The 26,142-nt window shown below is 38.5% G+C and overlaps 3 protein-coding genes across 3 annotated transcripts in view; 1 reads left to right on the top strand and 2 right to left on the bottom strand.

Moving 5' to 3' along the window:
* The first annotated feature begins 225 nt into the window (after positions 1-225).
* tmem199 (transmembrane protein 199) lies at positions 226-6,882 on the top strand. Its single transcript, XM_072393066.1, has 6 exons — positions 226-651; positions 827-900; positions 4,341-4,430; positions 4,677-4,704; positions 4,792-4,904; positions 5,144-6,882. The coding sequence occupies exons 1-6, from the start codon at positions 468-470 to the stop codon at positions 5,237-5,239; spliced, it is 585 nt and encodes a 194-aa protein (XP_072249167.1). The 5' UTR covers positions 226-467; the 3' UTR covers positions 5,240-6,882.
* A 2,094-nt stretch (positions 6,883-8,976) lies between these two features.
* Positions 8,977-11,521, bottom strand: LOC140313808 (homeobox protein SEBOX-like). Its single transcript, XM_072391784.1, has 3 exons — positions 11,427-11,521; positions 10,551-10,756; positions 8,977-10,149 (listed from the first exon to the last, which is right to left on the bottom strand). The coding sequence occupies exons 1-3, from the start codon at positions 11,467-11,469 to the stop codon at positions 9,448-9,450; spliced, it is 951 nt and encodes a 316-aa protein (XP_072247885.1). The 5' UTR covers positions 11,470-11,521; the 3' UTR covers positions 8,977-9,447.
* A 2,540-nt stretch (positions 11,522-14,061) lies between these two features.
* Positions 14,062-26,142, bottom strand: part of smtnl (smoothelin, like) — a 43,890-nt gene continuing 31,809 nt past the window's right edge. The window contains exons 2-9 of the mRNA XM_072393067.1: positions 18,791-18,872; positions 17,701-17,958; positions 17,506-17,568; positions 17,340-17,400; positions 17,116-17,262; positions 16,904-17,015; positions 15,732-15,883; positions 14,062-14,664 (exon numbers count right to left, since the gene is read on the bottom strand). Of these exons, the coding sequence (XP_072249168.1) occupies positions 14,538-14,664; positions 15,732-15,883; positions 16,904-17,015; positions 17,116-17,262; positions 17,340-17,400; positions 17,506-17,568; positions 17,701-17,958; positions 18,791-18,872 (1,002 nt within the window). The 3' untranslated portion in view covers positions 14,062-14,537. The remainder of the gene's footprint in view (positions 14,665-15,731; positions 15,884-16,903; positions 17,016-17,115; positions 17,263-17,339; positions 17,401-17,505; positions 17,569-17,700; positions 17,959-18,790; positions 18,873-26,142) is intronic.

Raw genomic sequence — 26,142 nt, forward strand, 5'->3', positions numbered from 1 at the left:
AACCTACAGTATAGGGGACATTGAAGGCACCTAAAGTGTTCATATGTAATGTAATGATAAATATTAACGGTGAATTATTTTAGGACGCTTAATATTACCACCAGCTTATCGAATAAAAGTTCAGATTTTTTTTATTGTAAAAAAAATCGTGGATGAGATTTGACGAGGTTTGAAGAAGCCGCAGAACTGTTTTGACAAATCTGTCAGAACTGGTCACGTGAGCGGCAGCGTCAATCGTCACAACACGAAAAATATGGCCGCTTGCATCGATAGATTTGTCTCCCTTAGCTGGAACTAGTCAGTTGTGTTTAACACACGTTTGACGCGACACATCAGTATGTACCAACGAAAAACAAAACGTACATAAATCTCGTTCTTCTCTCGGTCAGGCTGGACAAAAAGTTGTGTTTGGAAAGCAGTGTTTCTTAAAGTTACTCTACTCGGTCAGTGTTAGCTGGATTCACACCATGGCATCTTCTTTTGTTGTTGGGGATACATTCAGAAAGAAAGTGACCTGGTTATTGGACAACACAAACTCATGTCTGCCGCAAACATTGAAGGAAGAACTGGAGGAACTTTTGAAAAAATCCCAGCCAACAATCCTGTCCTTCAGCACTGCGAGAAAACTGAAGAAATACCTTCAAGACAAAGGTGAAAACCGTTTCCAGGTCTAATGTAATGCAAACTTGCTGCATATACTTTAATTAATCACCAAATATGTATATAACGACGTGTCATTATAGTAACATTGCAGGGTTACCATTAGGTATTAGTCAGTCCACTGTGAAATACTGCCTAACTCTTCATTCTGACCATATTCCTCCAGGTCATCTTCACTCCCTGCATGAGTTTCTGGAGGACAGTTTTCTGCACCTGCCTCAGGTTGTGAAGCCTCCCAGAGTAAGAACAGTCATACAAATACTTTTATTTTTTCATCAGAGCAGACAATAAAACCTGCACTTCCAAGCTGGGTAAGGACACCTGTACCAAGGTGACGTTAAAAGCACGACAGTTCTTCATAGGACAGAATTAACATGTACTGTGTCATCTTGAATCAAATCAATACAAAATGCAAAGATACAAATCAATCAATAAAAATAAAACGGCTTAGAAAACCTCTTTAAAGTAATTTTTGACAACTCTTTGTCAAACAGTACATATGTACACGCGTATATTAATTTTATGTATCTATTTAATTTTTCTCTGTGTATACCAACTACAGAGGACGGCAGTAGTGGAAGATGTAGTCATTCCACGCGACAGAAACATCGAGAAGAACAAACACGAGAAGTTTGAAAAATACTAAGAGCTGAGGGAGTTGAAAAGATGTTAGGAGTGAAGGTAACAGTGGTGCTAGTGGTAATCGGAGCGCTTGGGGATGTGACCCTCCAAACTGGGAGAATGGCTCCAACAGATCCCAGGGAAAACACACTGCATCAAACCTTCAAGCTTGGCTATCGGAATGTTCTTTATTGCCACTGTAAAAAGTACAATGAAATTAGGTGCAGTCACTGCGATATTAAAAAATATTATGTAAACAAAGATCTATAAAAGATATCTAAAAATATTATAAAAGGGTATATATATTGGCCAAAGTATTTAGAAGTGATAAATTAGATTAGTCAAAACAGTCATCCAGTATAATGCATGTGAAAGACATCCATCATTCTATTTTCTATACCCATTGGGCCTATCCATGCCAGGTTGCCAGTGTTCACATCCCAGGTCCTCCGTCGAGTGCACTCCAATGAAATGGAAGTCTGACACCCTCTCCACACTGTCCCCATTAAAGGGGAACTTTAATAGGATAAAAAATTAAATATGTTTATGTACTCACAGAGAACAGTTTGGTGAAAGTCGGCGTCCTTCGGAAGATATTTAGATTACTCGAGATCTGCAGTGGCGGGCATCAATGACGTCATCCCAGTAGACGAGTGTGTAGAAAGCCCTCTATAAGCCCCCTGATAGCCACCAATAACAACAACATTGCAGCTATGAATTAACAGTGCAATAGTACGGGTTCATTCATTCATTCGTCTTAAAGTATTGGTGAAATAAAGACAGATAATGCCTTATTTAGAGGCTGCATCGTCTATGGCCCCATTCACTCAATTACATGGATCTCGAAGGAATCTAAATATCTTCCAAAGGACGCCAACTTTCACCAAACTGTTCTCGGTGAGTAGGTGAACGTATTTCATGCCAGAAATAAGGTCTACGTTTAAAAACACCGGAGTTCCCCTTTAATGCAGAGTGGCTGGATGTCTGTTTGCTTTTTACTGAAGCCACAACCAGCTCCTTGGTCTTCGTGGTAGGTTGTTGTCTGTGTGGCATCATCCTGTCAGCCAATCCACTTCTTCCCTGTGCACAGACTCACAACCCCAGATGAGCCCCACTACCGTGGTGTCATCTGTAAACTTAACAATGTTGTTGATGTGGTGGGCGGGGGTACAGTCGTCAGCACACAGCCCTGAGGACAGCCGATGCTGATGGCTGAGGAGGCGTGGGGGCCCACCCTGACCCTTTGTGAGCTGTCCGTCAGAAGTCCTTTATCCAGATACAGGTGGAATATGGAAGTCCCAAGGCTAACAGTTTACACACTCGTCTGTGAGGGAGGATGGTGTTGAAAGCTGAGCTAAAGTCAATGAAGAGGAGACACGCATAGCTCCCCTGGTGCTCCAGGTGGGACAGAGCAGCGTGGAGAGCAACGTCAGTAGACCTATTCGCCCTGTCGGAAAACTTGTGTGCACCAAAGGTGGGAGGGATGAATGACATGATGTGACTCTGGGCCAGTCTCTTAAAACATTTAATTACCACTGGGGTGAGTGCTACCGGCTGGTAGTCATTCAGGCAGGTGATGGAAGATGTCTTGGGTAGAGGGACTTTGATGAATGAGGGTGGGACTGTGGCCTCCTACAATGACAAATTGATCTTGGTAAAGAAAGACCCCTGTCAACTGCTCTGCACAGCTCCTCAGCACATGTCCAAGGAACACTTTTAGGTCCTCACCTGGCACTCTTCCAGCATGAGAATAGAGGTGATCTTGTTGTGAGCTGCTGCATGTGGGATGGCTACCTCTGGTGGCTCCACCTCAATACAAGCAAAGAAGTAGTTCAACTTCTCTGGCAGTGAGATTTCACCTTCAGCAGCTCCATGACCCTTGTAGTCCCTCTTGGCCTTTCTGATGCCTCTCTTCAAGTTGGTCCTATGCCATGTTGTGGAGGACCTTATCACTGGAGGACGTTCATTTCCTTTCGCAGCCGCTGGACCTCCTTGGTCATCCAGGGCTATAGGTTGGGGTAGACACGCATTTCTCAACAGTTACAGTGTCAATGCAGGTCTTGATATTACACAATACATTGTCATACAGTACACTATGAATCAGATCATCACAGAGAAAGGCTATGGATGACAGTCCCAAAGTGAAGCAATCATCTGCCACCTCCTCTATATGGACGATAGCAAGATTTGAGCCAGGACTGACCAACACATTGACTCATTGATACACAGTGTAGCGAAATGATAGAGGCAAGATGATCACAACTGAAGTGGTTGAACTGCCAGAAGGCAACATAACAGAAGTTAAGAACAGCTACAAATACCTTGGGGTCCCACAGGCAAATGGCAACCATGAGGAGGCTGCAAGAAAGTCAGCCACAACCAAGTAGTCCAAGCCATCAACACATATGGAAATAGTGTACAACAGTAGTACCTGTGGTAATCAGAGCAACGAGAAACTGGGAGAGTAGCTCTAATTAACCCCAGGAACTACATCAAAAAATTTTGTCCAGTAAAAGGCTATCCTGAGGCAGCTAAGATACTGGATAGAACCCTCAAGCTCCCAGGCCCATGGTAGAGGACCTGAGTTGGAAGAAAGGGTAACCATCCAAGAGGGGGCGAATGGGGAGTTTATGTGTGTGTTGACAAACTCTTGTAAAGTTGTAATGTAGCAGTGAGAAAGACATGGTGGAAATCTCCATAGACAAATGCATTGGAGTGTCTGTATCAACAGCTAAGCTGATGATGTTATGTGAGCCGTCAGCAGGTAACACAGGGGAACTCTCTCAGTAGACGACATAGACAGAACTCACATTCAACAGATCAATATTTGGAATGCAGAGATTATATGACTACTTGCAAAGATAATATGACTTCCTGTTGTTAACAAGTACTGCAATCCCTCCTCCATATCGATTACCGCCTCCATCTATTTTCTATTGTCAGGAGATGTAGCCCCCTTTCTGCAACTTTTAACAATGTAATATGCCTGTCATCCTTTTAAAGTAATACCATAAGTATAATTAAAAAAACTAAACTGTGACACTTTCGTCTTATTTTAGAATCCTGAGTTGGTCGCACGTCTTGAGAAAATCAAAGCAAATCTTGCCAATGAAGAATACAACAGGATGACCCGTAATGTCAACACTCAGGTACATTTTCAGATGTTGATTATGAAACATCTCAAAACGTTTGACATCTTATATTTCACTAACTGAATATAAAGGATAACTTTGATTTATTCTGTTAAGGTCAAGATTTAATTACATGCTATGAAACTGTATGAGGTACATTTTTGGAGCTCACTATGCAAATTTTTATATTGGGCTTCAGAAAGAAGAAGACAGATTTTGTTAATGTTTAAATATAAACAATGTAACATTATTCTTTGTTTTTAGGAAACGTTGGCAGATTTTGGACAGCAAGGTTAGTGGTACACATATGCTAGATGTGCTGTTTCACATCTAATAATGAGTTGACTTTTATACTTGTTTTCCTTTGATTTCCATTCAGTGCGCTCAGTCAAAGCAGCAGTGGTGACCGTTTTCAACTTCCTGGTTACTGTAGTTGCTGCCTTTGCATGTTCTTACATAGGCAGTCAGTACTTATTCACTGAGACTACAGCGGTAAGGCAACATTCAGTGTCAGATGTTCACTTTAAACTAAGCTAAGACATTAGGTCATTGTGTTGTTTCCCGCAATCTTTACCATTAGAAGTATTTCAAATGTATTGCCAATACAAAGCTGATAATATTGGAGACTACGTTTTGTGATGCTTTTCTATCAGTTGAATTTCTCTTTAAGTTATGTATTTGTGTTCTACTAAAACTAACCTGAGCTATTGTTTCTGCTGTTTGTCTTCCAGCGGGTGATATCAGCTGTCATTGCTGCATCTGTAGTCGGGCTCGCTGAGCTTTATGTTCTGGTCCGGACCATGGAGGGAGAACTAGGTGAACCGTAGCACAGTTCTGCAAGAAAAACTTTTAAAATTTGTTTTCTGTTTCTCCCAGGAAATTATTTTGCAAATCACTGGGGCATTTTAAGAAAGGGTTCCTAATTAGTTCCAAGTTGTTCTTTGACATTCCTCCCTCCTGCTAAATGCAACTGATGCAATTCTTATTTATTTTCTGTTACTTTATATTTCATATAAATCTATAAGGCAATGTCTGTAAATTGAATGACCTATCATATTTGATAAATGTGATTGTAGCTTAATGAGACCCATCACAAGTAGTCAAAATAAATCCTTCCATCTAGCATATCCTCTCGTATAGAGCACTGTTCTCCCCCCCTCATCGTACCTGTTAAATTCAGCAAATGTATGAGTAAACAGATGAGAACTCTGATGTGAGTCCAATGTTGGAGTGTGTTTTATTTTTTATTACTTTTACCTATATGACTTCTCTGCAAGGTTATATTTAGTGTGTCTACTACAGCAGTCTAGATTGAAATATCTCAACAATGACAAAAGTGGATTATCTTTAAATCTTCATGGTCTGCACAGACTGACTTACAGTAATTACTGTGCTCAACACATAACTTTCCAACAACTGCTGTTACGTCACTAGTTGCCAAATACACACTTTGTGTTTGTTTTAGTCATTATTATAGTTTGTCATGTTGATGCCAGAGATCTGAGCAAGCAGATCAAGTGAATAACAAGTAACAGATCAAGTGAATAACAGTGGTCATGTTGTTACCATGCAAAAACATAGACATACAACAATGTTGCAGACCAGAAATCCCCCACTTGGCAACTATATTTGAAGACAGTGGACACCCACATTAGGAATACATTGAGAAACATGATAAAGATATATCAGGTCTTGTATCTTGGGCATCCCACAGTTCCACACCCTTCAGCATCATTAAACTTGGAGAGAAATGAAGTACAATCTGTGGTCTATCTTAAGAGAGCTGTGCATAAACCAGTGCTGCAAACCTTAATGAACTGGAGCAAAGTTGGAAAGAAGAGTGGGCCAAAGTTCCTCCACAACCATGTGAGAGACTGATAACGTCAGAAAAACCATTACTTCAACTTATTGCTGCTAAAGGTGGTTCTACAAGTTGTTGGATCGTGGGGTTCACTTAGTTTTTCACCCACTGCTTCTGTGTTTTGTCACAGTTTTTGTTCAATAAATAATTACACTGAGTAAAATTTCATGTGTTGTCGATCATCTGAATTTGTATTGACCTTGTTTTAAGATCTGGTGAGGGCTGGATCTTTTTTTTTTGCAACTGTTCTGATACTTAAAACTGAAGATTGTGTACTTCCTCTATTTTTGGAAGCAAAATCAGTAATATTGTTACAGGTGTGGTAATGATTATCCTCTGATCTTTGTTTGCTATACACTTTCTGATTTGAAGTGAATTATTGAGCCATCCAACACATTAAAAAAAAACAATTATAGTAGCTTTGATATATGATTATCTTCCTCTGAACAATATACCATGTATTTTGTTTTAAACTGATCACATATAACACAGAATATCCCTTTTCACTGATTCCTTCTCCAGGTATGATTTTTTGTTTTTGTATATCATACTGTACTACTCTTGCCAAGTCCTGTTATATTTGTGGTTAGATTAAAATATGTATCTACATCTGGATATACGAAAGTATCTTCCTAAGATCTGAGATTTGACACCCGGATTAAAGGTTTATCAAAAGATTATTTGGTATTAAAGATGATTATGATATGCTGAGATCTTTGTCCAGTGCTGGATGCACAGTGGGCACTCCTGTCTGTTATATTTGCCTCTGTATTATACCACTTGTAATATTTTAGAAGTTAAATCCAGGCTGAATTACAGAGGCTGTAAGCTGATAGATCCTGAGCTCTAGCTTTAATTTGGTTCTTATTTGTATTTCTTTTTTTTTTATTATATCTGTCCATCTAGATCTCCTGCTACTAACAGTACAGAGAGATATAAAAAAATATATATTTTGACTTAGAAAGTAATTATTTCTGTCATGGTATCTTACTACAAGCAATCATTCTAATCGGGATGTTTTGGAAGATAATACTCTTGGGTTGTAGCAATAAACATGCCAAGGTTCATCTTAGAGCAGGAAAACACGAGCTGGCCTCTGTAAAGACAAATCATATCATCTTCAGCTTGTGATATTATGACTTATACTTGTCATATATTTACTGATGAATGCTCAAACAACAGCTCCATTCGTTCCATTCATTGTCCCCAAACAGTTTGAGGTGTTTCTACCAAACTGCACGGTGGTGTGGTGGTTAGCACCGTTACCTCACAGCAAGAGGGTTCCTAGTATGAATCCCCTAAATCCCACTTGAAGCCTTCCTGTGTTCTCTCCTTGTACTTTGGCTTCTTTCTGCTGCCAAAAAACACGTATTGAAAACATGTATCTGAGCGTGGCTGGTTGTTTGGCCCTGTGATTGACTACTTGTTATAGAAAATGGATGGCTGTTTTTCTCAAAAACACTGCAGTTGGGCAACTAAATATCAACTTTGTATAAGATTACCCAGAAATTTTACATTAAATGAGAGGGACTACTGACTAGTCTAAATGAAAAACTAAGCGCCATCTGGATAAACCAACAATAGTAATTAAGTGTTTAAAATAATATCTTTAAGTAAAGGATAAATGTTTGACATGACTTGTTGAAAATAGAATTACCGATGACAGTTGTTTATAATATATTCCTGATTGCTACTGAAAGAGATACAGAACCAGGTCCAGAATTCCCCAGAGGATCAGGTCTTGTATATTCATGGGACCTTCCTGGACAAATAAAGGTTATTAAAGAAATTAATACAAGTTACATTAGTTACGGATTTGTGTTTTCATAGCTACTATCAAAGTGACAACTGAACAGGGGAAATTACTGGCCAATGGGTTGAGAATGTAATGTTAGCTAAAAGTAAGGTGTCCTTCATTTTAAAAGCATAAAGTTGCTTATTTGATGATGGTTGGATAGAATAAATTGTTAGACAAGTAAAAAAAAGTGAGTAAAAAAAATTCTGATGAATTTGGGTGAGTAAAGATGTTACTAAAGGTAAAATATTAATGACGGATAGTAAACTTGCTGAACAAGTTGTTAGAAAATTTACATTAACTGAAAAACAATGAATTAACTGGTTGAAAATATTTTCTTTGGAGTAGCCATATTGATGGCAGGTAAAAATGTACGTCGACAAGTTGAATGGTTTCAAGTTATTTTGCTTTATATTGATGGATGAATAGTTCAAATAGACTATTCAAATGACCAACTGTAGCGTAATTAACACATTATCTACAGTATCCAGCTTCTGCAAACACCAGCCTAAATGCCCACAGTTCCATTCCATAAAAATTCCAGAAAATCCACTTTTATTAATCATAGCATAGAATAATAGCCAATCCATTAAAAAAATAATAAAAAATAAAAAATCGGTCCAAAGGAACATATCGGGAAAATTAAGGGTTGTGTGGAAGCAGGAATTCTTAACCTCTCCTGATAAAGGTTTATAGTTGGGAACAATTCATTATTTTAAACATAAAAATTCATTCAGACAATTATTACAAAACATACAGTGCTGTACTTTCACTTTTGATTTTATTTATATTTTGTTGATAATACACCTCAGAATTGATTTATGGGTTTTCATTGTTGTCTTTCATTATACATAATGTGAGAATTCTATTCATAACTAAATTATTGTTTGTGGTTATATAGCAACATGTGAAAGGTTGTATCATATGGGTCTCAAAATGTATGAAGCAATTTCTAAACTCTGCCTTGGAGTACAACAATTGTGTGGGTACTTGTGGTTGTATGATTTCCTTACTTTCAACCATTCTTCACAAAATGCAGTTTGTATATTTGGACAAATATATCATATTTGGCTTAAGAAATAACTACATATATCAAAATCAATAATATGTGGTGTCACCAACAATTTAACAAGGACAGGGGTTCAATATATCAGTTTATACACTATGACAGTAAAATACCATACAACATGAAAAACTATGACAAAGGGAAAACAGAACTCAACCATTTGATTAGAATAATGCAAGCTTGCCTGGCATATAATCAGCTCTGGTAACACACAGCACAGATTTAGTCAGCAAGGAGTGTGACAGAAAAGGTGCACTAATTGCAACAGTGCCTCTTAATTCTTGTCACTGTCCATTATCCTCATTTAGAGTCATTACAACTCTAGAAAGTTTGTTACAATAGCAGCATTATAGATCAGATCTGAGATGTATCCCATAGAGGTCTGTGGTCCCATTTGTGGGTGATGATGATGGTGGTGACAGTGGTGGTGCCCCTGCCCCTGGGTTACCTCCCAGTACACTGGTTGAGGATGGGAAGGCACCTGCTCTACTGAGCAGTGACCTCCACGTCCAGAACTGCCTTCATACATGGCCTGATGGTTCACAGATGATGCAAGGTTCTGGAGCTTGGGATTCATGAAGGCCTGGCAGGAGCAGGCGGAGGCAGGGTGGTGAGCCTGCTTGCTGATGGGCTGAGGATATGAGCCAGGAATAAAACTGGTGAGTGACGGCCCAAAGTGCTGCTGCCTGTGGGGCTCCTCCTCCCAGAGGAAAGACTCTGTGGGTTTTGAGGAGCTACGGTTGGGCTGCTGGGGAAGAGATGAGGAAGGTGGTGGTGGGGATGATACTGGTTTGCTGTAGATTGGGATCCAATCTGAGTAAATTTGTGGCACATCCTCAAAGAAATTACTCTGATCTTGCCTCAGTATGTCTGTCAGTGTGGTTGTTGCTGGGTATGTGGAGGTCCCAGGTCCAGAAGAGGTCTCTACAAAACCTCTAGCTTCCAGGACAGGCTCGGTGGACTTGGGTAGTCTGCCAGTCTTAATGCTTCTTGCTCTTCTGTTCTGGAACCACACCTATGGAAAATTTTGCGTTTTTAAATGCCTGAGTTATGCATTAAGGCTCATATATCTGAGATTTGTGCAGGGTCATTGTTGTATGAAATAAGATGTTTAGCAAATTTTTTGCATTACATTTTGTAACTCTGGTCTCCAAAATGACGTTCAACAAAAGAATAGACCAATGGTTAAATCTGCTCTGGAGGTAACATCTGCCATGAAAACAGTTGTCTGATAGAAACTATCTCTGATAGTGATCCAAAGCAAAGTTGCCAGTTGTAAAACAGAGAGCCTACTGTTATTCATAGCATCACTTCCAGCCACAACATACACTGCTGTTGCTTAAATCACCTCATACAGCCACTGTAAACTAACCAAGAAATCAAGGGCCTTAGTGAGCTTCTGATCAACAGCCTCACCTGTATCTTGCTCTCGGGCAGGTGTGTGTGCGCTGCCAGCCTTTCCCTCAGGGTGATGTCCGGGTACGGAGTGACAGCAAAGGCCTGCTCCAACTCAGACACCTGGGCTCGACTGAAGATGGTCCTCTTTCTTTTCCTCTGACTCTCCATCAAACTGACGGTTTTGTCCAGCTCCGGAGAAGACACGCTGCTCTCATTCTGGCCATCTGTCCGTATAAGTCAAAGTGGGATAACAGACGAATGAAAGAAACACCGACATTAAAAAAGAAGGTCATGTGAAAATTAAACAAATAAGAATGAGAAACACCGGGTTTTTTAGTCAAATGATTTAAAATAATCAGAATGTGAAAATGTGTTCTTGTGAAAACTGTCAGGTCTATGAAATGAAAAAAAAAACATTATTGGTGTTGACTTGGCCTTTGCTACTACTACTCCTAATAATATTAATAACAACAATAATAACGATCATAATAATACTAAGAAGAAACATAATAGGCTGATAGTACAAGGAGGATTTCTGATTTGGATTTTTGAGCAGACAGTGAAATAGCCACATGAGCTTAAAGTTGATCAAAATAAAATAAAAAGTCAAATTTCTTCATACCCTTTTTCAGACAATTTGCCTTAATTAATGTCATATCTGAAGGTATAAATACTTACAAGTTTATTCAATTGGAAATTTTGTTTATATTATTTGTTTCTATTTATGTACAAATTTATATATGAATATATATGATGAGCTAATACTGGTGAATATGTATATGTTGTTTGAGATTATTCTTTATGTAACTACTGTTTACCAATCACTTTTGTGGTAATTGTCTGAAATAAATTCATTCATAACGATGGAAGAAAAAGAAATCCCATACAACTCACCTTTACATGACTCTTGTCGTCTAAACAACGCCCTCAAATCCATCAGGTCTCTGCTTCTGTTTGAGCAGAATGGTCCACGAACAGAGACAGAACCGCACGCACAGTTGCGCTGCTCAGCCTCCACTGCTGCTGACAGTAGAGCAGGAGTCAGGAGCTTAAATCTCATCAGATCAGGTGGGGCACACAGCAGACCCGAGTGAACTAATCCCCATTTATTGTTCTTCGACTGCTTCCACTGTATTTGAGTTGTTTGGTGAATGTGACACTTAACTAACTCACTCACAATCACGACTGTCTTAAAGGAATTTCACAAAGCCTATAGTTTATGGACCTATTTTTATATATCGATTTTACACACTTTTAATCCGCTAGGGGCAAACATTCCAATTTCAGATTATGTAAGTAGAACAGATAAAGTCAGTTTATGATCAACACATATTAAATATTCCTGACACACTGGTCCCTGAGCTTTTCTGCATTATTATCTTAAGTAAATCATGGAATCATTATTGGGAATCATTACTCTTAATCACCCCTCACCAGCTCAGAGTTTATTATGAACCAATGATATTTGAGATCAACATGACATGACATTTGTTTGTATTCTGTTTTAGTTTTCAGTCCTCAGCATTTACAATCTTGTTCCTTGTCTTTACCCTAGATGTCCTCAGTTGCCCTGGTCTCTTTCACCTTTCATGTCAGGAATGGTGTAGAGGGAGGACCCGGATGCAGATATTTATAAAGAAAACTTGATTTATTTACACACAAAAATGTGGCTGAGCCGGATTACAAAAACTTAACTTCAAACCTGAAAACTACGAAACAATGACTATGAGCAAGAACGAGTACAGACCAACCTGACAACGATAGTGAACAGTGAGGATCTGGCACTGTGACTGGGGAAACTAGGAAACTAAATACTAAGGGAGGTGATTGGTGATGGAGTGCAGCTATGAAAGAAAGACAGGTGACTTGAGTGAACCTAATGTGGCAAGGGAAAACACAGCAAAAAAACTACTGAGTAAAAATAAACCTAAACCCTGACAAAACGACAAAAAACAAAACTCAAAATGTAACATGACATTTAACCTATCTCTTGTCAGGCGCTCACAGCTGCAGTCAGTTCCCCTCAGTTATGCTCCTCAGTTAGTCTCAGTCTTTCAGTCTCAGTCTCAGATCCACATCGTTACAGTCAGTATTGGCCATCTCTTTAATTCTGTTCCTCTCTGTCTGTTTTTTAGTAATTTGTTTTCCAAGATTAGTTTATGGGTGTCCGGCTTAGCCACACTTTTGGTTTCTTCCAAAGACCTCAGTCAATCAGCCTCTGGACTGCTGTTTCAACATAACAATTTTAGTAAGTGGTTACACAGTAATACTACATTTTTATCACATGTGCTCACCTGGATTATGTTCCCCTAATTGAGCCACATTGACTACAGGACCACAAGAGAGATGAAATCATGACATGTATGTGTTGGTATCCATCTGTGCTGCTGATGTGGAGAAGATACTTAAAGGGTTCATTTATAAAGAAGAAAAAAAAAAAAAAAAAACATTTTACCAATATACACATGTTGCAGTTTTTAGAATTAAATTTTTTTTTCCTAAGTCCTTTCTCTGAGGAGCTACTAATGTGCTACTAATCTGAAAATCAATTAGCCTGTGGAATACACACAATATATAAGAAATATTAGACATGTAAAGGAGCTATGTATTTGAAATACAAAACCAGATTGCACTAATATCTTATTTGAGATGACCAGAGATGGTAGTGTTTCATTTCTAAATACATCAGCAGCTGGAGATGACATTGTTTGATTGACTCCAAGGTTGAGTACTCTGAAATGAAACTGATCAGTGGAAATAACACTTTACTTCAACATTAATCTGTTTTTGGGAATTTAACTTTACACTAATATGAAATGTAACAGGGATCTACTATCTCCTCCACGGACAGTCTATAGAATACCTCTACATACTTATTCCATTGTTTTACTTCCACTTTAGCTTACTGTTTCTATTTATTGCTTTTTTTTGGAAAACAAAGCACCAGCACAATACAACAAATTCCTTGTATGTGTAAACCTACATGGCGATAAAACCGTTTCTGATTCTGATTTTGAAAATCAAAACCATAATTCCGAAGTACTGTGGGAATGACACAATGTATTGCTTTATTTCTTACTTTTTATAACATTTTTCAATGTGAAAATGACTTGCCAAATGTGAAATATCATTCAGAGGACTCATGCTGTTACTTGTGTACGTGCACACAACAAAGTAAAGCGAAGGCTAGCTTGACCGCAGTGGTACACAACGTTGGCCGTTAGCCCCCTGCATTGCATGGGATTTTTTCTATTTCTCTGATTTTTAGTGAGATACTGTGTCATTGAAACATTGAGAGATTTTGGCTTTGTGAATCCAATGCATTTTTGTAACCTTCATCTTCCCTTCCCACCCTTTTTTCCAACGTAAAAAAAATCTAAACAAACAAACAAACAAACAAACAAAAAAACTGTATCCCCCAGTAAAAAATAAATTATCTGAATTTATGTGTACAGAACATTTTATTGGTTTAAATTTTCCTCAGAACCCCATTAGCACAGTATCACACAACAAATTTGTACCACTCAGCTGCTTATCACATATAATTTTATTTCGACTGACATTGTGTGAGATGTTCTAACAGTGTGCCTTGATACATCAGTTTATGTTTTCAGTGACATATACGAGACATACCACTTTTCCAGTGGTGCAAAGATTTGTATGAACATACACTTTCATACATACAACAAAGCAATATTCCCACTCTTCTATTTTCAATAAATGCCACTAAAAACCTAAATAAAAAAATAAAAAAAATAAACCCTAAGCCTTGATATCCTTGTGTACATAAATCCTTTTCATTATTCTTCATGCACAATAACAATCACTGTTGTAATTCCCCTGAGAGCAGGTTGTTCCGTTGTACAGAATAAGGAAAAGTATAATAATCCACCACTCGGACGCGACCCAGTCTCTCCAAAGTTCTACTATACCTGCTCTGGGTTTCAGCTCAGCTTGGACATGGAAGCAAAAAAAGCTGATGGCTAGTTTAACTCTGCTTGAGCTTCACTCAAATTTGCGCAAGTGGTTGTAGAGTGACTGGACGTAGGTGAAGACACACATGGGGTCTGGTTTACAACCCATGATCATCATGTCATCTACCTCAATGAGCCGGTCACAGCCCGCCTTCAACCTGGAGACAGCCAGGGACAGACATTGACAAGTCAGAAGGAAGTTATGCAAAAATCTAGAGCACAACCAGCATTTTGAAATAATCTTAATATTTTTGGATTAAAAAAAGCTCTGAAAAAATCACTTATGAGCAGTGGAACTGCAAGCATCCATGAATACTTGAGCTGAAATGGATACAAATGTAAAACCGAACCATTTAAGGTTTTTTAAGTCAATGTCATGGCCTAAGAAATAGTAGGAACATTTTTTTATGGGAAACTTTCTTTTGCAGGTATGTTTTATTGTCCATTATATAAGAGAAGATAAACACTGAATTAACTTTTACAGTGAGTGAAATATCACAAAAACAGCCCCCGTCTATGCTGCAGGCCTTTCTAATGTCGGATTAATATCATGCGGCCTGTATGCATTCTGCTAAAATACCAAGAAATCTGCAAAGACATGGAGTCAGTCAAAAGGAATGTGTACCTTTAACCAAACATCTGAGAAAGAAAAAACCTGGCAACTGTATTTCCAGAAAGTATTGCATTCTCTTATGTAAACTAATTCTATAGAGTTGTAAAAAAAAAATCAAATGAGGCATCTCAACATGACCCATTCAACATGAAAAACAGATGCTGTTGATGCACATAAGGCCAATTAAACCAAGACCAGATTCAGAAAACAGGCCAGTTTTTTTTTTATCATAAAAAAACCAGTGTGAAGATAGAGGAAAAGTTGGAGATTTTGTGCTGTTAATTTTGGATAGTTTTGACTCTTGTCAAACATTCAAAAATTCAGATCAAAGCTAAAGCCACCAGCTCCTTGATTTACTCCAAATCAACCCAAATCCATCTGTCTTCTCTCCTAAAGTTAACAAAGCTCCCGTGTCAATGTAAAAAAAAAATCCATTTGTCCTCTCTCGTCTCAGTGTAAGAAAACAAACTACTCCAATATCCATTAACATCTAGTTTTTGTCTGCAGTGTAGGGAAAATTTATAAATGCCACTAATTGTAGGATCAGTTGTATCTGTATCCTATCTGAATAAAATCTCTTAGTTTTGATATTTTTACATTCTTATCACTCACTCTGCAGTCCCAAAGGCCAGCTCAAAATTGTGTTTGCGGTTGGCAGGAGACAGAGAACTGTAGTCAAACTCGGTGGGAAAGAAGGAGTGGACCAGGGCACAGAAAGCCATCCCATCGCTCCAACTGGATGAGAAATTCTGGATGTCTATGTTCTGCAGAGAGACACACAGAGTCCTCTGAAGAGTGTGTGCTGGAAGAACTGATGCACTGAAGCATGTAACATTACACGAGTTGTCTGGCAGATTGTTATGTCATGAGGCCATCTCCCCATTAACTGTCTAACCCATACACTTCCCTACCCCCTCTATCTCTGCACTTTATCTTTCTGCACTTCCTTCTATGCCTGCACCCTATCTCTACTCTGTCACCTCTGACAGAGTCGGACTAGTGGGTTTCTTCTATGTAGTTTATTGTTAGCTTTTTATATAGCTTGTTATATCTTGATTTGTAAGTCGCTTTGGATAAAAGCGTCTGCTAAATACATAAACATAAACATAAACAAACCGTAATTATGATGGGTAAAACAGACTCCCTTCTCCTTTCAGTCTGTCACATGTTTTTGAAATGGTGTCTCTTCAAGGCTGAACTTTATTAGTCTGGAGTTTGCCTTGCAACATGACAAGTAATCAGACATAATTTATTTTCCTGGTACGTGCGTGTGTCTGTGTGTTAATTAAATGTTAATAATAGGTTTACTTGACCATAACTGAATCCATCTGGAGCAGCTGACACAGATTATTGTGAATATACATCAGTGCTGAGTCACTTCCATGCTTTTCTGTAGTTGAGAGGTAAATACTTAACAATTTAACACTGCTGTGAGTCCACAGGTTAATGGATGGATGAAAGACTAAAACGGTTTTAAGTAAATTAAAGATAGATTACCAAACAGCAAATACATGTACTGCAACTAGCTATATGAAAAAAAAAAACTATGGTATGAAATATGTTTTTGGTAAAGGGGCAAACTCTGAAAACAGAACTTCTAAGGTCTGAGCTTCTGTGTAACCAAAATTAAAATTCAGCAAAATAGAAAATGCATAAAAATGATCAAATCTTGGAAAATATTACTTTGAATAGATTTTCAAAACTATTAATGTTTTTACATGTATGCAGTGATACTAATAAATTAAATTATAGCTCTTTTGGTCAGACTGCAATAAGTGTTATACCTGGTAACCGATGGTCTTGGAGCGGCACCACTCCAGAAGAATCTGCTTGATGCTGCTAGCACTGGACACCCCAAAACTTTGAGAGCGCTTCAGTGTCACAGGTTTAGGGTGACTGTGTAGAAAACAAAAGAGGCAAGAAAGATGCAGAAGACCTTTGTATCCATGTACCATTTTTCTTGCGTTGCTGAAATACAACACTGCATTACATTTACCTGTTACTGGCCTCTGAGTCCAGTCTCTCAAAGATATATCGACGAGCCTGTGCGCCAATGTTCCTTGGAAGAGTCTGTGATCTTACCAGCTCCCGCCTCCTCTCTCCCACCTGGTTGAAGGATTTGTCACTTCTTACACTGACGTCTCTGCAATATGCACAGGTGTCAAACAAAGCAATGCATATTTCATCTGTCCTGAAAGTGTGTGCTCACCATGCACTCACCTCTCCTGATGCAGTAGTTCTGAATATGTCACAGACTTGGCAGCAGTTAAATTTGATATCTCTGTTGAAGAGATTCATGAAGACATCCAAAGAAAGAAAATCATATATGTTACACTGTTTTGTATGTGTTTTATGTACCAGAGTTTTGTATAAAACTGTCACTCACCCAGAAGACTTGGAGATCCCAGAGCACTGGTAGCTGTAGGGGTCCATGTTTTCACAGAAGATACTGATGAAAAGAAAGAAAAAAAAGACAGAGTGAGCGGATCTTCCTAAAAAAAATGTAAATCATGCTGCATTTATGTTTGAAAGTGGGGAAAAAAATAGGATAAATGATTTATTGACAACATTTTTTAGACACCTCCTTGAACTCCAGACTCTTCTGTGGGTTGGGACTTGAAGGTGCTGGGAGTTGTCTGGCAGTTGAAAAAGGCCTCAGAATCTGGAGAAGGCAGAGAACCAACAGGACTGCTAGCAGAGATTTGACAACCCTTTATTTCTGCTGTCTTGGTTGATGCTGTGATCGGGAGGTGGGGCATCCGTGTGGCTACGGGTGGTATGTGTTCATGAGAGTAGTCAGTGGGTGGGGAGATCTTTCCATGTAACAACACTGCGTGTTCTGTTGGGAAAAAAATACTTTAAAACCTTCATATGATATGAACATTCATTAATTTTGGTGTATGAAAACACCCCTTTTTTTTTTTTTTAGCTCAACCTGTGTCTGTCTGTTATTGGGTTGCCTGGCTCCTCACAACTCCACTGAGCAACAAGAGTCATACAAAAATAGTGTGATCAATGTGCAAGCTTCCTGCACATTCTCCCAAATATAGATATCATTATATGCATGTATATATAAATATCATATGAACTGTTTATGTACATATATGTGCATATATCTATATATCTATATATCTATATATATATATCTATATATATCTATATATATATATATCTATATATATCTATATATCTATATATATATATATATCTATATATATATCTATATATATATATATATCTATATATATATCTATATATATATATATATATATATATATCTACATACTGTATATATAGATATAAATTTAGGTACCAAGAACAGCCTTTTTTTAAAAAATCAATCTAGATCGTCCATTTACCATAATGCCGGTCAATGGGATATGATCAACTGCAGTCTGTTTAGCATGACAGCCTTTTGTTATATTTTTTGGAAACTACAAACAAAGCTAACCCAAACCATCCTTAATCCTACAGACGTCAAAGGTTGACAAAGCTCCTCCAGTGAAAGTTAAGACATTCAACTGTGTTCTCAGACTTTTTAGCACTGATCCCAACCAATTAAATTATGTTAATGTGTAAAATCTCTACCCTTGACCCTGCTTGGTTCATATATAAACTCTAAGTGTTGAGATAGCTTGAAGTGTTATGATGTGACACCCTTGTGTGATTACCTGTTGTAGCAGGGGGTCCATTCTCCTGTCCAATGTGTACTTGGACTGAATCGACTTCTATTGGTTCTTCTCTCTCAATGCTCTGAAACATAGACATAATCATATAATCACAGACAGTCATAATCAACAACAAACAAGCAGCTTTCATTGTGTTAAATGGGATATGTAGTCATGCTAGACCTTTTCCAGTGACCAGAGAGAGAATATTTTTTTCCCCACAGGTGAGCACAACCTTGAGCATAAGGCTTGAAAGCCAAGAAATATAACAAATGATCACTGTGGTACTGATCAGTGGTAAGGAATGATTATCTTTACTGTATTATAGGGTAAGATGTGTACAGCACTTGTAGCCCATTCAATCTTGTTTGAGTTCTGTGTTGAGCTGCTCAAACACCAAGATGTTGTGTTTGGATCATTGATAAAGAGCATGTGCTGGTGTTCTTGTGCTAAGGGCAAAAAAAAAAAAATCCAGATATCCTGATCCCAGTTTTGGACTCTTTTAATACTTTTTACTGTTTTTGAGTTAAGTACTTTATGAACACAACTTCAGACAAAACCAACAAACCAGCACAAAACAACTCAGCATACTTGAAAATTAATAAGCAGGCGTAAGAAGCACAGTTGAGTGTCTGTCTCCCTCTCCTATGATAAGACCTGAGAAGTTCAAAATTATACACTGCTTTCAATGACATCCTCAAAGATGGAAGCGCCAAATCACAACAAATGTCATCACAAAGCACTTCTAATATACAGTCCAATTATAGCCAATTACAATTACAGATATGTAGAGCTTAGTTAGTTGATAGTCAGCTCCTTTAGCAGAGAACACTACTGAGGTCAAAAGTTCCGCACTGATAGTTGTGCACATTTTCAGCATCAAGCTGCATGTCTCCTTGATTATTTGTTGGTCTCAATGTAGCAGACCCAGAATCAGGCTTCCCATAAACCTAATGTCTCTTCAAGAAGCCATGTTGGTGATCCTCATTTTTTCCTCATGTTTGGCAGCAAATAAAAAATTAACACCTGGTTTTACTTTAAAATGTCACAAAAGGATTAAAGAGACAGGGCTGATTTCTACACTGTGTTTGATCAAGGAAGTTGTTAAAACTACTGATGCATCAATTTGGTTTTCAAATTATGTCAGTGTGTTTTGAGCCTGACCTTCAAAAGTTCTGTTCAGAAAGTGTGACATGAACAAATGAAGGATGACGCTGTTGAAAAATCAAGTATCATACTCCGGGCAGAATTTAATTTGCTGTGTCTTTTCAAAGCATTACTTTCCTCAGCCCTTTCAAAACTCTCCAACTAGACTCTTATAAAACACAAGACAAAATTAAGAATTAACCACTGGTTATGAGATTTGCTAAACATTACTACCCCAAACTTGCTCCATCCATCCTTTCATTCATTCCCTCAATTTCCATACCTGCTTTGCGTGGGGTAATGTAACACCTGGTTGAATAATAGAACCAGTTATTAATGTAAAATAAATAAAATCGAAATTTAGATGTGGACCAGTTATTCAGAAGATTAGATTCACTTGGGAGAAATGGGTGTGAGTAGGGAGAGACAACAAACAAGAGGTCACTGTTGTATTATATTAAAAAAAAGTAGAACATATAATTTATTTAGTTATGAATTGATTATCTTCTCGGTTTCTATACAATAATAACACAAGACAAAATCAAAAAAACACAAACTATTCCCTCTTTTCCTTTACAAATCCACCTGTCAAGTAAGTATCTAAATTTGATATCTAATTCTTAGTTTAGTGCTAATTTAGTTACTATTCTAATTGTCTAGTTTAATTCTAATGCTGTATTTTTAATCCTATTTTAGTGTGTTTCTTACTGACAGGTGTTTTCCTTAACTTATGCCTCTCTCAATCAAAACAATAAACAAAGATAAATAAAAATAGTTACAACAGTAAAAGTAGGCTATACAATCACAATATATCACAAATAAACAAAATCGACTTCTCTGGCAGTCCAGGTTCAGTGGGGTTTGGCTCGCCACTTCAGTTCAGACTGTAATGTCTGACCAACTGAACTGAAGAATTTGAATGTTGTCCATAAAGGAGGGGATGATGATGAAAGGGGGTGGGGATGATGATGAGGAGGGTCACGATCAGCACACACACCCACACACACAAGCTCCTGGCCTTGGAAGCACAAGCCAGGAAAAAAATCAATATAAATCTCAAACACACCTTATAAATGATGTTATGTTATCATTTGATTATAATATAATTTATATTATTAATATAGAGTAAAAACAAAACAAAACACACCTATCTATAATTACAAACTGGATCAGCTGATAGTCAGCTGATTTACCGGCAACAATGCTAATGCTGTAGTCGTTAACATTTAAAATTAGCCGTTGGTAGCTAAAACACACCTTACAAATTATGTTATCAATGTAATATTATTTTTTATCTTATTAATATTACGGGGGAAAAAAAAACAAAACACACCGATCTATATTTACATATTTACAAACTGGATCAGCTGATAGTCAGCTGATCACAGCCACCGGCAACAATGCTAACGCTGTAGCCGTTAACGTTTAACATTAGCCAGCTTGCCAACGTTTCTTTTTTTTTCTTCTTAACAGTCACTCAGCTACTATTTTTTCTTTTTAGTTCCAGGGCTACTTTGTGACGGAGTATTGTTTCACTCACCAAGGATCTTTGATTTAAAACAGCAGTATTATTACTGTTCCAGGAGGGGCTTCTTCTTCTTTCTTTCTTTTTTTATTTTCTGTTGGTCTGTCTCTGACTCCATCTGTCTGGGTGTCTCTAAAGGTGCAGCTCTGAGAGTGAGGGCACTTTGGTCTACACAGCCTTTGGGATCGGGACTGTTGTTATGGTTACATAAGAAATATATAAATGTATTTATTTCGTTAATTAATAATAATTTATTCATTTAAATCATGTAACCTAAATATAAATCAAATAATGTAAATAAAGGTCACGGGAAGCTGGAATTTTTTTAAGATGCAATCAGGCCATGCATGCTCACCTCAGTTGTAATTAGGGGTGCACCAATATAGTGGTGTGCACAGACTTTTTGAAGGGCAGGGGTGGAAAGAAAGAAAAAAAAAAAGGGGCACTTTAGCACACGTTTTGGCTCCCAAGAGGGCACTTCAGCATGTGTTTTTCAACAATTGAGCCACAAGGGTGGGCAGTTGACCCCCCTGCACCTCCCTCTATAGGCATATTCAACCCAAATTAAACTGCACAAAGTGCAGTTTTGTAATATAAAACAACTCTTAGAGCAACGTATTGCTTTAACATTTTAAGTTAAGCTCCTGTCACACTAGTATCGGTTCTGTAGTATCGGAGCAGTTCAATAAATATTGAGTACGAGTACACACACATGGTATCGGTACTGATACCGATACTTGTATAAATCTAGTTGTAATGTCAATTTAGAATCACCAGTTAAGGGTTAGGATTAACATGCATGTTTTTGGCTAGTGCAATGAAGCCCGAGTACCCAGAGAAAATACACATGCACAGGGAGAACTTGCAATTTCCACACAGAAAGAACACAGCAGAGATTAGAGCCAGGAACCTTCTTTCTGTGAGATGAGAGTACTAACAACTACACCATTGTGCAGCCCCCTGACCCCACCCAAGCTTGGAGGTGCTTATTTTGCCACTTGGGGGCACCAGAACACAACATTAAAGTGTTATTAACTCACTTTGTTTAGATTAACTTTTGCTTGATTAGTCAACACAACCAGCAGTAATGCAGCAATATTAGCATTCATTTGCTGTCATGTTTTGTCCACTTCATTACGACAAAGTATAGTCTGGAAGTATAGTTACTCTAAGACTCAAAATGAGTCTTAAATGGAAAGTCTTGAATTTGTTTAATTAGATTTAATTTTCTTGTCTATACAGTGTAACAGGCTTTTCTCTCTATCACACACTTTCACACACTGATGGAGACATCAGAGACAACGTGGGGTTCAGTGTCTTATCGTATGATAGTTGTACATCGAACTACGGCCTTCTGATTTGTAGACAACTCCTCTTCTGTTTTTGTTGTGTCATTCTTTATCTATTTATTGTGATGGTTGTGGTTATTTGTTGCTTCTGTTTCTTTGTCCCCCCCTCCTTTTTGTGTTGTGTTTTCAGGTTGTGGCAGGAGGCAGGCTGGTCTCACCCAGATGACACACACCTGTCCAGCATTACCAGCAATCACTCTCCCTCTACTTATACACAGCCAAGACTCCACCACTACCAGATGATTCCCTCAGATTCCATGTGTGTGCTTACCTGACCAGCCTGCCTTCACCGCCTTGCTTCCGCTTCCAATGAGTATTTGTATTCATCTTGAATTTTAATATGAAAAACCCTTGAAGCTGAAATTGTTCCCCGCTCCCTGCAACTTTTTGGTCCAAATCAAAGCCATAACATTTATGTATATATCTATTAATTCCTAAATTTGTTTATGAATTGATTCATTAATCTATTTCCACTATTTGATCTCATCTGTGCCACTGTGTCAGTTAATCATGGACAACAGCTGGAGGCTGCAAGTAGGAAGCTAAATGATGCCAAAATGCACTACAGAGTACAGCGAAGAAGCATGATTACGTTATGTTTGTACACTCATGATACCTTGAAACAGCACTATCACAACTTGATAGTGCACAATTAAACTTATTACTAGAATCTACCAATGCTATCTTTAAACCCAGCAACAAAACAACTCTGCAGGAAAAAAGAGAAATTCCGTTACACTTGGTTAATGTGTTTATTTAAAAAAAAAAAGTTTAACAAACACAACACATCAACACCTTCAGACTTGAATCTTCTCTGGATAAAATGATAAAGTCTTTAAAAGGGCAAAAAATCTAAAACCACAACAACATCCCCTCTATGCACATATATATGTAAGGCAGTTACCTGTTTACGCTGTAGGGTGGCACTGTTCACATGTAGTTTTTTTTAAGCTTGTGTTTTAGTGTTTATCTGGCTTTGCCCTGGCAGGTAAGCGTGGTCAGGCATCCTGCATTATATTCGAATATTATGTTGAAACTATCTCTTTTTGTTGGTTTGTTCACGCTTATTGGTCAGTCACATGTCAGACTGAAGTCCGTTGCGTTTTACTGTTTGAAGTCTTGGGATGTGGCTGCAAGTGTGTGGATTACGATACGAATCTTACGATTCTGGTATGTTAAAGTTATTATTCCAGTCTTTTATAGCGCTACTCGTGAATTCTCGTTTGGTATGACTGACAAATGCGTAAATAAAACATACAACACTTATAATTAATTTACATATATGAACTATCTATTAAAACGATATGATCAAAGACATGAACCTTAAGACAAACAGGAGAAATGCTTTAACCATGGGTGATTATATAGGAAACACTTAGGGAAATTAAAAGAACTAAGGGGGGAAATGAAGGGTTACCAGAATTATTCAAATAGTCTAGGTTTGTTACTATTTGAAGTTAAAGGCTAACAGCTTGGATTAATTGATCATTTGAACAGTGAATTCTCTCAGCACCCACCACATACAAGAAGGGGGGCAGACCTTACTTAGGTTGACACACTTCTTCTTGTTAGTCAGCTTGGAACACAACAGGTGATCGCCAGCGGGTCCAAGTGGGTTTCTGTTGGTTCCGCGTCTCCAGGCCTTTGTTGTGGGTGACTTTTGTGGATTTTGAAGTTGCCTGAACAGGTCGCCCTTCTACATCGGGGAGGATTCTGGTGGCCCAGGAGACGGAACAAGGTGGTATTGAGGGTTCACTGCAAAAAATGACAAAATGTCCAAGTGTCGGAGTTGGTTTGGTTGCTGACCAACTCTGATGTGAACTTGAAGGGGAACTCCGGTATTTTTAAACCTAGAGCTTTTTTCTGGCATAAAATACGTTTATCTACTCACCAAGAACAGTTTGGCGAAAGTCGGCATCCTTCGGAAGATATTTGGATAACTTGCTATCCATATAACGGAGTGAACAGGGCTAAGACAATGCAGCCTCTAAATAAGGCATTATCTGTCTTTATTTCACCACTACTTAAGACGAATGAACGAACGTGTACTATAGCTCTGTTAACTCATAAGTGCTGTTATGTGGCTACTTGCAGGTATAGGAGAGCAAAAAAAGGGATTTCTACGCAAGCACTCTACTGGGACCACTCACAGTGTTGCATCCAGTGTATGTGTCCTATCAGAGCATTAAGACACCGTTTCCCAGCCCCTGGTGTAGTTTTGTGATGTCAAGGTACCTAACCTGGTTCTTTGTTCCACATTTCTGGAATATGGCACAGGAGATATCAGCAGAGAATGCCAGGCAGAGCATCAGCACATCAGTGTCATAAGCTGCTACTACAACAGCACAGTAGCCTTCCTCTGCGGCATGAACTGCATGTAAAATTATTCTTTTGTCTGTCTCTTCTTGAATTGACTGCAGACACGCAACCTCTGCCCACTGATCCTTGGAGATGTGCAAGCAGTTTACCTCACATAGAACTGCTTGTCTTTCATAGCATGGATTGATGCAAGGTGGAGCAGCCAATCCCCCTTTCTTTCTGCATGAAGGAAGCCCAGCATGATCTCAACCATGTCAAGGTAAGACATCCAGAAAGCTGCCAGTTTGTGGCCTTTCCTGAGGGAGTTAGAACAACTGGCGGAGGCGAGTGCAAGATACATCATCCAGGAGTGTTGCGAAGGAGGCCTGAGACACTTCGTCATGGAAAATGGAGATGCACTTGAGGGCTTCATCCAGATGGTTAACATCTGCTCTATGGTTGACTTGGAGCCAAGGCAGAAATCCCTTCCAGGCAAGCCTCATCATCGCACAGTTGTATTTGTGGCCTTCCATCATAGCGGTGATGGATCCTTCTGCAATCACTCCAGACTCCACAAATGTCACACAGGCCAGTATCCTGAACCCTCTTCCCCATGATTGATAGGAAGTTGCATGTGGTAAGGAATGCCCCCATTCTCAGTATTATGTTCTGGAACTTCTCATGCTTCCAAATGATTTCTGCAGCTTTGCTGTAGAGTGCTTGGTCGAAGACACAGACAATCTCCTTCAGTCCCAGGGTCTCCATGATGTTCAGAGTTTGGGTCAGGACTTCATTGACAGTTGACATTTCAGTGGCTGGGGCATTAATTGTTGGAAAGTAAGTTACTGTGTCCTGTACCACATATATGTTGCTGTGGATGAGGATGTTGAATCAAGTCCAACTGCTAATGGTTTGGTCTTCTGGGTTTGACATCCGAGTGAGCGACCAGATCAGGTTCTTGTCTGTCTGCATCCACATTTAGGCTCACAGTGGCTGAGGGCCCCACTCTCTTACCAGCATTGTACATGGGGAGTGAT

Source organism: Leuresthes tenuis, unplaced genomic scaffold (genome assembly GCF_036924035.1).
Source record: "Leuresthes tenuis unplaced genomic scaffold, fLeuTen1.0.hap1 SCAF_9, whole genome shotgun sequence".
In the NCBI taxonomy this organism is placed as follows: domain Eukaryota; kingdom Metazoa; phylum Chordata; class Actinopteri; order Atheriniformes; family Atherinopsidae; genus Leuresthes; species Leuresthes tenuis.